Consider the following 13494-nt stretch of genomic DNA (forward strand, 5'->3'; position numbering starts at 1 on the left):
TACTGCATAACTCGCTTTTTCACTTGCGATTCAGTTCACAGACTGATGTCGTGACATCTTCCTTTAAAATTTTGCTGGTTGAATTGAAAAGTCATTGTTCCATCAATGATGGCGGCTCCGACACAGCAAAACAGGCCCAAACCGTGATACTACGGCCTCCATGTTTCACAGATGGGACCAAGAGTGTCTTTCTCCTTGTAAACCCGCCATGTGCTTTGTTGTTCAGTGTTCTCCTGATGTGAGAGAGGCCGTTAGTTGCTGAGAAGTTCCCTTGAGTTCCTCCGTGACCTTGTTGACGGATGCACGCCTTGCTCTCTTGGAGTGATCTTTGCAGGTCGACCACTCCTGAGGAGGGTAACAATGCTCTTGAATCTCTTCCATTTGCACCCAGTCTGTCTGACTTTGGACTGGTGGAGTTTTCTAACCTTTTCCAGCCTGATTATTATCAACAGCTGTTTTTCTGAGCTCCTCATGAGTCTCCTTTATTCATGCTATGATACATAAATCCCAGTTCTTTAAAACAAAAATTAAAAAAAAAAGAAAAAGGAATCCCACTCACCCCTGATTATCATGCCACTGACTGAAAACACCTGACTCTAATTTTAGCTCTAAATTACCTGCTAATCCTGGAGGTTTAAACACTTAAGACTGCTCACAGATAAGCAATGTTGGATCAGTATAATGTTTTAGTCTTGTTTGTATAATTGGGTTTTCTTTATCTGCTTTTAGGTCTTCTGATGATGTTTTAGGTTATATTTATGCAGAAATATAGAAAATTCATAAACTTTCAAGCACCACTATAATAGAATAGATGAAGATGTACATTATCCTACATCAAGAACCATATAACTCAATGTGAATGTTAGAATTAATTGAGGTCTTTGTTGGTCTAATCAATGTGTTAGTGTGTTGAATTGTTTATCAGCGTATCATTGTCAAATCAACTTTGATAATTACAGTTAACAAAACACGCAGTAAATATTAACACGTTTCTCAGTTTTAAACTACACTTCCCATAAACCTATTTACTCTTCGGGAGAATTATTATTTTGTTGCATCGCTAAGGAACAAGTTATACAATGAACATATTTATCAGTATGAATGTTCTTCACACCCACAGAGACCCAGACAGTCACAGGAGAACTGATCTCTTCCTCTTAAATGTGATCATATTAAGATCCTACTTCCTCTTCTGGTTGAGGTACTGAGAGGAAACACTTTATTTACACTTTTGTTCCTTCACAACAAAGGTTTCAGATGAAACCCATTTGCATGCAAATCTTAAATAAAGCTGTCTGTGGCAGTTTCATTTTAACGAATTGCTTTGCAGTATGCAAACAGTAGGAAATACAGTATAGGAGGAATAATAAAAGCAAAATTATTAATTTACTTTGTTCTACACGGTAATTAATAGTCGATGAAAAAAAATCCATGGATCTTAACGGCTTGCAGTTTTCTGTAAAGAAACCTCATTAGTAACTGAAAGAAGTTCATCAGTACTTTCTTTATTTGCTTGAACGCTTTTGACTCAAACTGTGAAATATACACGTCTTTAAGTGCACTGTTTTCAACACTCAGAACAATGGAGAGGCCTTTCCCTGTTCGCTTACAGGGATCCAGCTGTACAGCATGAATTACACATGCAACCATGTTTCACTTACAGGACATAGCGTCCACGCAGAGCTCTCCTCGTGATGAGGAACAGCTCACTGAAATAGTTTGCAATATCTTCTCTCATATCTTCCCCAAAGGAGTGATTTGCTTTTGGCTCACTGTAGTTGTTCTACGACAATGAGAAGGGCGTGTGTGTGTGTGTGTGTGTGTGTGTGTGTGTGTGTGTGTGTGTGTGTGTGTGTGTGTGTGTGTGTGTGTGTGTGTGTGTGTGTGTGTGTGTGTGTGGGTGGGTGTGAGTGAGTGTGTGTGGGGAAGGTGGGGTGGTGGATGAGGCAGACTTTAAATGTTTAATATTCGTTAGCACGCACGCAAACCTTTCATCGTCACGCCATCTGACCTGGTTCAGTTCAGGAACGGGAAAAAGGGTGAGTGACAGAGAAAGAGAGAGAAAGAGAGAGAAAGAGGGAGAAAGAGGGAGAGAGGTGGAGTGAGACAAAACCTGGAGGTGAGAAAAGAGAAGTTGTCTCCTGAGAGGAGCAAAAACAATGAGAAGAGCACATCCAATCAAGGCAGAGCAGTAACTGCTGAGGGCAACTGTAATGTAAGCAGTGTTTGATGCTTGTTGACAGCTGTATCTGTGAGGCGCAGTGTGTGTGTGTGTGTGTGTGTGTGTGTGTGTGTGTGTGTGTGTGTGTGTGTGTGTGTGTGTGTGTGTGTGTGTGTGTGTGTGTGTGTGTGTGTACAGACCAAGGCCCATAATCTTATACCATGTGAGGTTGCGTGACCGTTCATACCCAACTCTTTGCTGCTCCGCACACTATTTGCCCTAATTGGTCACACCCATTCTCCGTGTCCCCCCCCTCCCCCTCCCGGTGACAATGAGGAGAGTCCTCACATATACACCTACCCTACTAAACACGTGGGAAACGGTCACGCCATCCTTCTGCCTGTAAACAACACAACCTCCCTGCTTCCTTGAGCACCATTAACAATAAACAGGTTCACTGTTTACTTTCTTCAGTCCCGTCAAAGCACCTCGATCAGGTCTATTGTGCCCCCCTCCCCCCCACACACACACACACCCCACCCCCACAGGTTTGTCCTGCCCGGACACCACCCAGCTGATGTTCAAGGTTTTATTTAACACTGAACAGTCTGAATGAAATCTAATACTTTTACCTTCGTCAGCATTTTCACGTTACATATCATATAGACAAATGTTTTCAGCCGTTTATCCATTATTTTTGAATAATTTATGCAAATGTTTAGCTATCTATCAGCTATCTGACATTTTAACTATATACCCGCTCCTTTTGGATCATTATTTGGACTTCTCTGCTCACTTGTTAACCATTTTTCAAGCTCTATGAATCACAATATGGAGTTTCCAGATGATATAAAAATAACAACCCGACGTATTGGTTAACGTTGGCCTAAATATATCGGTATCGCCATATATTTTGGTCAATATAATCCGATATGAATACTTTTTGTACAGAACATAACGCAGATAATGATGCTTGGGTTAGTAATTATTCTATATGTGTTGTTGTTGTTTTTTTTTTAAAGTATTTGTAACTATTAAATTCCCAGAGAAGTTCACTGTTTCAGTGCACTTAAAAAGTATCTGGCAAGTATTACATATTTTTTATCACAAGTGTTAAAAGTGTTTGATAAACACACGCGAGGGAATATTCATACTATATATAAAGAAATACAAAATATCGTCTGATATCGGAATTGTTTTACTTCCTAATATCGACATCTGCCCCAAATACATTTGGGGGTCCCGATGAATGCACGAATGACTTTCTCCTGAACTAAAAAGACGAGCCGGGCCGACCCGCCTTCTCTGCTGCTGCCCGTCAGCTCTGGAACAACCTTCCCCTTCATATGAGGCAGTCGACCACTTCACCAACCTTCAAAAGCTGTTTAAAAACCGATTTATTTTCACTGGCTTTGATCACGACTTGGTACTTTTGTGTGATTTGTGTTAGTTTGTCTTGATTTTGATGTTACTTATTTGTATTAATTCAGTCTGTTCAAATGCATGACTGTTTGTCTGTGTGCAGCACTTTGGGCAACCTCTGTTGTGTTTTAAATGTGCTATACTAATACATTTTGATTTGATTAATTTTATTTGAAATAACCAGTATAGTTCAGAATTTTATGTATTTTTTAATTTTTTTTTACAGAACTTGTAATTTACATTTTTGTCAAATCAAGTAGCCCTTGCTGAAGTAGTCTTGTTTTGGATTGGCTGCTCTAAAAACTGAGATGAAAATAAGAGGAAACAACATTCAGATGTTTTTTTTTAGTCCTCAGAATTTAAAAATAAACTCGTGAATGTGCTGATATTCGGTGGGATGTGTTGTTAAAACAGACCGGTGTATGTACGTATGTGCCCAGGGGCAACAAGCCGGTTGAAAGGTTACCGAGTGCAACCTTGTGATTCATAAAATAGATATGCAGACCACAGCTGACTGTGAGTCTCACACACACATGCACGCAAATATGCAGCACACCAGCAGGTCAGCATTGGACCCTCACGGAAAGTGCCTGAAAGCTTCAACCACGATTACTGTACATCTCATTCACACTTGCATTGAATGTATAATCATTTCTCTGTCGGTCTCATGGGGCCGGACCAGCAAACACACTCAGGACCTGCAGGACCAAAGTGAATGCTCTAATAATTTCCATGTTAGATTAGGGTGAGGAGTACAGTGAGATTATGGAGCCACTGCCAGCGCTGTTTGTTTTGGGTTGTGTTTATGCTCCAGTTGACTGATTAATCCGCGAGGGTTACACGAGGATAGAAACTCAGGCGGCTTCTTCTGCTGGCAAATGCTTCTGCCTACTGATCACAACTGCAAACTGCAGCTGAAGAGGAGCCGTTTTAATGGATCTCACTTCATGGTGGAGCTCCATATGGAACAGCTGTCGTGATCAATTAGTTTGTAGTGTTGAGCAGCTGACGTGAAACATGTTTAAAAGGGAATCTGATGTGATGTGGACCGTAATGACGATGCTGGTCTGAAATCACACGGTTGATCACAATTTATAGAGTTCATCGGTTCCAATAAGCAACCAAAGACATTAAAATTGAATGTGCCAATGACATTATCAGGTGTGCTTTATGGTTTTTTTGTTTTATTTTATTTGGATGCATTACTGAACCAGGGAGGGATGGAAATACAAAAACATAAAACTTGTTAATCTAAACTCAAGTTGTAAAAAAAAAAAAAAAGCGTCAGCTGTCCGATGGCCAACATTTTCTTCCCTGTTGATCATCACTGCAATTTGAACCATGTGCTGAATGTTTACTTGTGTAGCACAGATGACGATACATTTGTTGAGTTTTTGACAAACCATGATGGGAAACCACACAGACTCAAATGTGTAAACTATTCAAATGTTTATGTGTACAAGCATTCAACAGTATCAGTGAGTCACATCAAAAAAACATCTGACTGTATCACTTTCTAATCAATCATCAATACAAATTTGATCTAGCAGAGCAAGAAGCCTCATACATGAAGTATTTTCCCACAAATCAAAGACAATATCTCACACCTCTGAGACTCATGTGCAGGTCAGCCTCCACATTTCTAAATTCCCTGGACTTCGGGATGCATCGTGCAGGTGTGACATTACAATCCCTGCTTCAAGTGCACTTCAAGTAAGTGCCAACATGAATGTCAACATAAAAGTGAGACACTCAGACTGAGCTGCATGATTCCCAGCTGCTCACAATTGGATTATTTCTCCCTTTGGAGTGAGAAAGTTGCTTCCCATCACCATGAGGGGAAAAAAAAAGAAACAAAAAAAAACCACCACCCCTGAAGGGCGTGTTAAATACTTTGGCTCGGAGCTGTTTGCTGACACTGCGGGGGAACATTGTGTGATCTCTGATCTAAAGCAGGTATTTGGCCGCTGACAGCAAACTGAAAACATCTGCTCCATCATGTGACTTGGCCACAGGTGGAGAGAAGGAAGTGCAACGGTAGATTTCTGCCCTGTGTGAGTCACTGTGGATTTTAGTGTTCCGACTCGGCAGGGCAAACATTTAACTCATGGGTTTAACTCAAATCATTTAGAGTACAGGAGAAAGTAATAAAAAAACTGGGGAGACTGAAAGTCCACCAAATACACAGCTGCCTGCAAAAGCATAAACGTGAGTGTTTGTCACTTACTGAGTCATCAAAGTTACACCAAAGACAGACCGAATATCACGACTTCCCGTATCCCTTTCGAATTGAACGCCCTCGTTTCGAATTAAAAGCCTTTTAGCGTTTCAAACGAGGTCCAGCTGTACACGGTTTGTTTGTGTGTCCGTCGTGCAGCACGTGCAGGAACATCCGTCCAGGCTTCACAGTGAAGTTTTGATCAAAGCGAGAAATTCTTCCACCTTCAAATTGCCTGAATGTCACTCAGCCTTCAGTCTGTGTGGAGTTGGTTTGTAATGAGCTACGATCTGAACCAAGATGAAGCAGTTGATGACCAGGAAGATCAATCCAGCCAGCCAGATCAACAGGAAGGTGTTGTAGCCTTCAAACTCCAGGAAGTAGGCCGAGCCCAACCAGACGCCCTGTTCGTGAAGACAAGATGGAACGGTTTATTAAAAGGTTTAATCACAGTTTATCAAAACCGCTGGAAAACAAGTTCAGTCTATATTTTTATGAGGTCGACATCTCCCACTTAGGATGTACCATTTTCCAACCAGTAAATTTAAGAGATTATGTAATAATACGATTGTGGTGGCGCGGCGTGTTTTGGCTCAGCTGCCGGAGGGACTGATTGGGGGAGTGGTTCAGGGACCGGTGCCTGGAAGAGGCTTGATTAACCCCAGCTGAAATCAATCACTGATTGACTCTCTCTTGCCCTTAAAAACCCAAGCAGCAGGACACCGGGGAGGGGGGGTCACTCGGGAGGACACCGGGGAGGGGGGGGTCACTCGGGAGGACACGGAGCAGCAGGCTGGCTGCGGACGGTGCGAGGGGAAAGTGCTCCAATGACTGAGAGGAGAACCCAACGGAGGCGTGAGATTGGCTGTGTGGAATAAAACCCATTAACACACCACACTTTGGCTGGCCGTTGTGCGTTCGGGCCGGAAGAACCCTTGGTGACGGCAAGATGTCTGTCACAAAGATATGTCATGATTTTCATGTTAAATTATAATTTAAGACGGATTACCTGTCCAGCAAACCAGAGGAGCAGCAGTCCTAAACCCCGTTTCACCGACAGACTCAGGTGTGGGATGACCAGAGGAAGCAGACACAGGTACCACAGGAAGTACTACGAAAAGGCAACACTGTTAAATTGTGTGTAAAGGGGAAAAGATATATCTAAAATAAATATATTATTATAACCATGACGTACACTACATTAATATTTACAGTGAGTGAGGCTGGAGACAATGCTGAAGGAAAACTCTCTTTTCCAAAACTAACCAAGATATTCTTCAGACAAGCGGTGAACAAAGTAAAACTCGTGATCCTCTGAAAGTGAAAGAGTAAAAAACTGAAAAAATATATTATTTCTTTCTTTTTTTTCAAATGAAACATTTCTTTATTTTATTATTTTTGTTGTTGTGTCACCTGGACTTTGTTCCTTAAAAACACCGCCTATATCCTGAACTGGATCGTGTTTAACAAAACAAACCGTCCCTTTCTTTTTCACAGCTCATCTCGGTCCTAAACGTAAAGTGGATGATTGACAGGGAAAAATGAAAAATGTCAGAGTGACATTCACAACCTGAGCTGACGACGACCTGAGACTCTTTTTTTTTTTTTTTTTGTTTGTTTGTTTGTTTAGTTGGAGGTTTACGTACCTGTGAAGTGCAGACTTTGTTGAAGGAGACAAAGATGGCCGTGTGGAGGAAACAAGAGAAGGCCAGGTCGCGGTGAAAAGCCCACGATGCTACGAGCAGCAGGAAGAGCTGCGGCAGGAACGCCGCCAGGCCGAGCGCCTGGCTCCACCTGCTGTCTGCAACACCAAGTACATCAGGAATGGACCGAGTCTAGAAAGCTGCATCGCCTCCTGAAACTTTACTGACTATTAACGCAAAGGAAAATAAAAAAAAAAAAAACACACAAAAAAACAACGTACTTACAGTTATACAACACATCTAACACGTGTGGATGAATGAGTACCTGCGGTGAGGTAGAGCATGTAGAAGTACGGGGAGAAGTTGTGTCTGATGTCCCTTCTGGTCAGATGGTACAAGTACGTCTCGTGAAGAAACTGCCAGCCGTACCTGAATTTACAGGAGGAGTCAGGTGATTCTGCGTTTCCATTTAAAGTGGGCGTTGTGGTTCAGATCAGAGAAGGTGTAGAGAGTCATATTAAGACAAATCTGAAATCTCTCTGTTCCCAGCAATAGAAACGCTAACTGCGACGCGTAACACTCGCTGTTCAGAGTCAACTCTGCATTACAGCCGGCGGGACGCGACCTCCGTGCGCCGGTCGTGTCTGTGTTCATCTCACATGTAATAGAAGAATCCCGTGAGCGCGCAGAAAACCCCTCCAGCCACGGTCGCGAAGAGGAGCAGCTCTCGGTTGAGGAAACTTCCGATAAACACGATGAACTTCCTCCGCCTCCGACTCTCTCCGTCCTCCGCCGGGGAGCGCAGCATCAGAGCGATGGGCAGGGCGTACGTGACGGGGTAGATCTTCATGTGAACTGACAAGCCGTAGAGCGCAGCCGCCCACATCAGCCGCCGGGCTGGAAGAAAAATGTAAAAAAAAACAAAATTTACAATTACGTTTAAAAAAATGAACAATTTCTACATTGTTTTAACGGAGCGACAATGTCCCAGTATCACATTGTTGAAGATGTGAGAGTCCACACACACTCCTACCTTCCACACAGAGTAATGTCCCCAGCACCAGGGCTGCCAGGATGGACTCGGCGTTCCCCCGGCTGGACACTCCCATGGGCAGCGGGTTGAGGAGCCACAGAGAGGAAACGCGGCGTGAAGTCTGAACATAAATCCACCGAAAGAAAAAGAGAAAAACTTTGTTTTTATCTGTAGGAGCAAAAAAACAACAAAAAAACCCACTCTGCTGTGAGACGCATGACTTCTGTTGAGAAGTGCATCACACTGACAAACCTCGGAGCCGAGACCTCGCATGCAGAGGATCCTGTAGATGAGCAGCCCGGACAGCACGTCGCACGCAATGAAGAGGATCTTCCCGAACGCCGCGCCGAGGTAGACGTTGGGGGTGAGGAGCCACGCCAGAAGAGGAGTGTAGCGGTACGTTGACCTGCTGTACGGCGACTCACCCTGTGAAGACGTTTCCGACAGTTAAGGGATGAATATGATTTACGTAACGACTGCTCGCTGTTTTAAGTTTAAGCAAGAACATTTACTGGTTCCTGTGAGAGGGGTGATTATGGTATGGAGGCTTTCTAGAACGAGCTTTTTTTTTTTTTTTTACCATCTAACGGGTTTAAAGATGTGCAGCATCTCGTTGATCAAATGCCTGATCGCAAACTGTTAATGAAAGCGATAAAAAGATTTAAGGATCTGCCCCGCGGTTCAGATCTGATCCAACACCTAATGAGTTATTACTCGGCTCACGCTTCACTCTCCCACCAAAGATCAGGAGGATCTGGCTGGAATTATTTCCGTAACTATGGTGACAGACAAACCAGCTGTCCCACAACTATAACCTCCTCGGTGGAGGTAAAAAAAAAAAAAAAAAATAGCAATGCCATGATATAATCATCTTTAATTACAAGTAAGTAGTAGTAGTAGTAGTTCTGCATTAAAAATTGTACTTGGTAAAAGTGCAAAAGTATTAAAACAATTTTCTTGTATCAAACGTAACACCCCCGTCAGTGTTGTTGTTGTTGTTGTTGTTGTTATCGGTGGAAATGCAACGACGTACATTTACTCAAAGAACTGTACTTCAGTAGGAATTTGAGGTATTTGAACTTTACTTGAGTGTTTCCATTTTGTGTTTTATACTTCTACTTCGCTAATTCTCTGAGGCAAATATTGTACATTTTACTCCACTAGATTTTTCTGACAGCTTTACAGTAAAAAAAAAAAAAAAAAAAAAAAAAGTACCACATTTGATGATTTATGCGTTGAGAATAATTTCCTACTACTGAAGCTCAATAAACTATTTTAAAAGCTGGAAAATGATTTGTTTTCCTTCGATTGGTGATTATTATTATTTTTAGAGATAGACAGAAACAACATGATGATCTTGTAGAATATGACGCATGACTGTAGATTCAACTAACCAACACTGTATTAGTATTAATGAGCACAAACCTAAAATAACAACAGCACTGATGAACATCAATTCAACAGTAATATTAATCCAATAACATCATGTGTAATAGTAAAACACTGACTAGGAGCATTTACTACAGACTGTACTTTGACTTTTTACACTACATTTCGCTGATAATTGTTACATACTTTTACGGCACTAAGCCTTTAAATACAGGACTTTAACTTGTATTAGTGCTTCAGTAAAGGACCTGGATAGTTATTGTATTATTGCTGATGTATTAACATGTAAACAGTATTCAGTTTTTGTTCCCTGTTTTAAAAACTGGTTTGAAAGTTTTAGTTTGGTGGAGTTGAAGAAGCTCTACATTATAAATGACACCTGCTCTCGAAGTGTATTTTAGTATTTATTTACATTGCACAACGTTGTTGTTGTTGTTATTGTTGTTGTGGACACACACACACACACACACACACACATGAACAGCTGTGATGCTGCTCTCACCTCCGTTGTGAACCTCGCAGCATCTGTGAACACGTGGTAGTCGACGTCGGTGTATTTCACGTCCATGGTCCGATCCTGGAAGTCTCCATAAGCCACCAAAGCCAGTCGCGTAACGAAGGAGGCCGTGAACAGGACGTGTTTCCCTGTGACCGCGGATATCAGCCTGTCCATCTTTCACCGTGCAGGAGGAGCTCCGGTGAGTTCGTGCGGTTTGAGTCACTGTCCGTCTCTCCGTGGTCATCTCTTCCTTCTTTTTGGAGAAGTTTCAAGCAACATTACCGGCGAGTAATGTTATGAAGTGACTCGTTTTTTTTTTGTTTTTGTTTTTTTAATATCCAGATTTCAAACATGACAGCTGGGAAGTAATCCGGAAGCTCTTCTTCGTTTTTTTTTTTTTTAATTTTTTTTTTTTTTTAATGGCGATCGGCAAGGAGCTTCCGGATCGGCAGCGCCACCTACTGACCTGGAGGCTGCGTAAGACGAGCTCAGCTCTTCGTATTACTTCTACCAAACAGTTAAATAAAATCAGAACAACACCCAGAAAGGTTCCAAATGAATACAAAATAAATGAATAATAATAATATTGCTCAAATTCTGCCGTTGAGTATGGTTGTGAAAATTGCTGATAAGGCACACGAGCTCGTTACTGAAGCAAGACAGACTTCTCTTACAGTCAGTAAGTGCTTTTGGTTGCGCTTCAAGCACATCAGACAACAGACAGGATCAATTCAGAATTTGATTACTGATTGATTTTCATACTTTGCTTGCTGTGTTAATGCCTTGTGTTTCCTGGCCATCAGTGTAACGTTAAGATTTTGTATTTTAGTGGCAACAACAAGGAGGACAAAATAAATAAGAAGTATATAAAGGAGACAGTTCCAGATAAAAACACAAGTCCAACTTCCACCCATCCGCTATCCAGTGTGATCATAGTTGATCCTGCATCAGCTGTCGACAGCCTGCAGATATACAAAGTGGAGAGTGACGTTAGGTTTAGTTTGCAGCACCAGGCCACTGCTTGGATAAAAGCTGACACCATCAACATCCACCCAGAACAACGTGGTCCATCTCCCACAATCCCACGAGGTGTGTTCATGGTCGATACGGTGCTGTTGGAAGATGAGAGGAGACCAGTTCGGTAAGATAACTTTCTCAGTCAGGAGTTCTCTCTTAGACAGATGAGAAAATGGTTCAGTTTAGCTGCCATGAGAGCAGCTTTGGGATTATGTGTGAAGTTTACCGTATTTTTTTTAAGATGTCATGGCAACAACAGTCATAATTCCTCAACAATGTGTGTGTGTGTATTTAGTGTTCAGTGTCGAGCCAGTGCTCGGATGGAGGGTGACTCCACAATCATCCACCAAGATCAACGTGGTCCATCTCCAACAATCCCTCCAAGTAAGATCTCGATTGAGCATCCTGATCCCGAGAACATGGTCCCGGTGGAGACAGCAGTCGGGTAAGATGACTTTCTCAGTCATGAGTCGTTTCTCCGACAGATAGTTTAGTTTGGCTGCAATGGGTGCAGCTTCGGGAGGATGTGTACCTCCTGTGTGAAGTTTTCAGGATTCCTTTAAACAAGCCATTACAGTGCAGAAAGGTGATCTGCAACAGGTTTTTGAAGGATCTTCGAAATAAAGAGGAGTTCGGATATCGGTCGGTATTAGTCTAAAACACCTGGATCAAGAGTGACGTGTTTTCAGCAACTTTTAAAGCCTGTTATTAAAGATAGACCGACCTGATGTATGGAAGTGTTAAGGCCATTTGTATCATAATGGCTGCATGAGTTTCTGAGGCCTCTACGTCATCAATAAGGCTGTTCACATCCGGCATCATCAATCTGTCCAGAGTGACCAATTGTAATCGGATCTCACTTTCCTGCTCTATGAGAATGAACACATAAACTACATCAGGAAAATACACGTTAATAAGCACAAGAACACGAACAGATACATGAAGAGTTAAAGCAACAGGCATTTAGACATCTTTGCTCTCTGAAGCCTGTGGAAAATGTATGATGAATTTCACTTTGTAAATGTCGAAACACTCAAGTTTCTAACCTAATTCACAATCTGAAATGTGAGAAGTCAAACTATTCAGGTCAGATTCATTATTTATTCCAGCGTGTTTCCACTGCTGTGGGTCAATGAACTGCGCGAGGCGTCAGCAGCTCCCCAACAACTGTTGGTCTGATGTGTTGGAAATTACACAACATAAATTAAAATAAAAAAAACCAGAAACTCCGGGGAGGTTTTGGTAAAACAGGTGACACGGAGCAGCCTGAGTTTTAAAACACAAAATGTATTTTTATTGCTTATTCAGAGGATGTCAGCTTAGTAGGCGGTCTTTCAATGTGACCCAGGAAGCCTTGCGTACACACTGCAAAGAGAACATGACCACATGCGTCGCAGGTCAAATCCAGCTATCCTGCACCCTTTCTCTCATAACCTATCTATGCATATGTATACACAATATAGGCAAAATTAAAAACGCAACACAACATTTTTGCAAACCACCCACTTTTATTCCAACTGTAAAACAATATATGAAAATATCCTGGTCTTCAAGCCAGTTCAAACCTTCATGCAAGTTCTTGTTCTTCATAGTCTATATTTATTATAATGGTACAATTACATGTAATTGCACTTTACATATTTACCAAAGACAAGCATATCTGTCACTGTGATTTCATCATATTATTCTCTTTCAGCAGAAAGGTAAAAGTAGATAAAGTGCAGAGAATACTACAACCAGAAGGTACAGCAGATGTCTCTTCTGCTGCCTGGAAAAGGCATAAAGGCACATTATTTTAAAGTGTGTTAGGTATAGAATAAAAACTAGACTTTAATGATGTATAAACTAGAGTAGCGTGTCAGGCTGCAGCAAATAAGGGCCATACGTGAATGATACATAAAGTAAAGCAGAATGATGAGATTAACTTCAACACCGCAAGAACAAAGTTTAGGAAGGCAGAGGTTAAACCACTCATGTGAGAAGTAACGCAGACAAGAAAATCCAACACCGCAGTTTTAACTCATCCCGGTGCTGAAAATCTAGGACGGGAACTCAGGGTGTGATTAGCAAAAGGAACAATTATTCTCAACTTTCTTCCAGTAGTAGCACGTT

The 13494-nt window shown here is 41.8% G+C and overlaps 1 protein-coding gene across 1 annotated transcript; it reads right to left on the minus strand.

Annotated features, from left to right (window-relative positions):
- Window positions 1–5015: 5015 nt before the first annotated feature.
- Window positions 5016–10753, minus strand: pigm (phosphatidylinositol glycan anchor biosynthesis, class M). The gene is made up of 8 exons (XM_069697989.1): window positions 10369–10753; window positions 8730–8903; window positions 8478–8598; window positions 8104–8341; window positions 7770–7873; window positions 7448–7602; window positions 6811–6912; window positions 5016–6205 (listed from the first exon to the last, which is right to left on the minus strand). The coding sequence occupies exons 1-8, from the start codon at window positions 10537–10539 to the stop codon at window positions 6044–6046; spliced, it is 1227 nt and encodes a 408-aa protein (XP_069554090.1). The 5' UTR covers window positions 10540–10753; the 3' UTR covers window positions 5016–6043.
- Window positions 10754–13494: the final 2741 nt, after the last annotated feature.

Source organism: Brachyistius frenatus, unplaced genomic scaffold, assembly GCF_029030835.1.
Source record: "Brachyistius frenatus isolate BFR_SWC_R1_liver_20210118 unplaced genomic scaffold, ASM2903083v1 Contig_25, whole genome shotgun sequence".
Taxonomy (NCBI): Eukaryota; Metazoa; Chordata; class Actinopteri; family Embiotocidae; genus Brachyistius; species Brachyistius frenatus.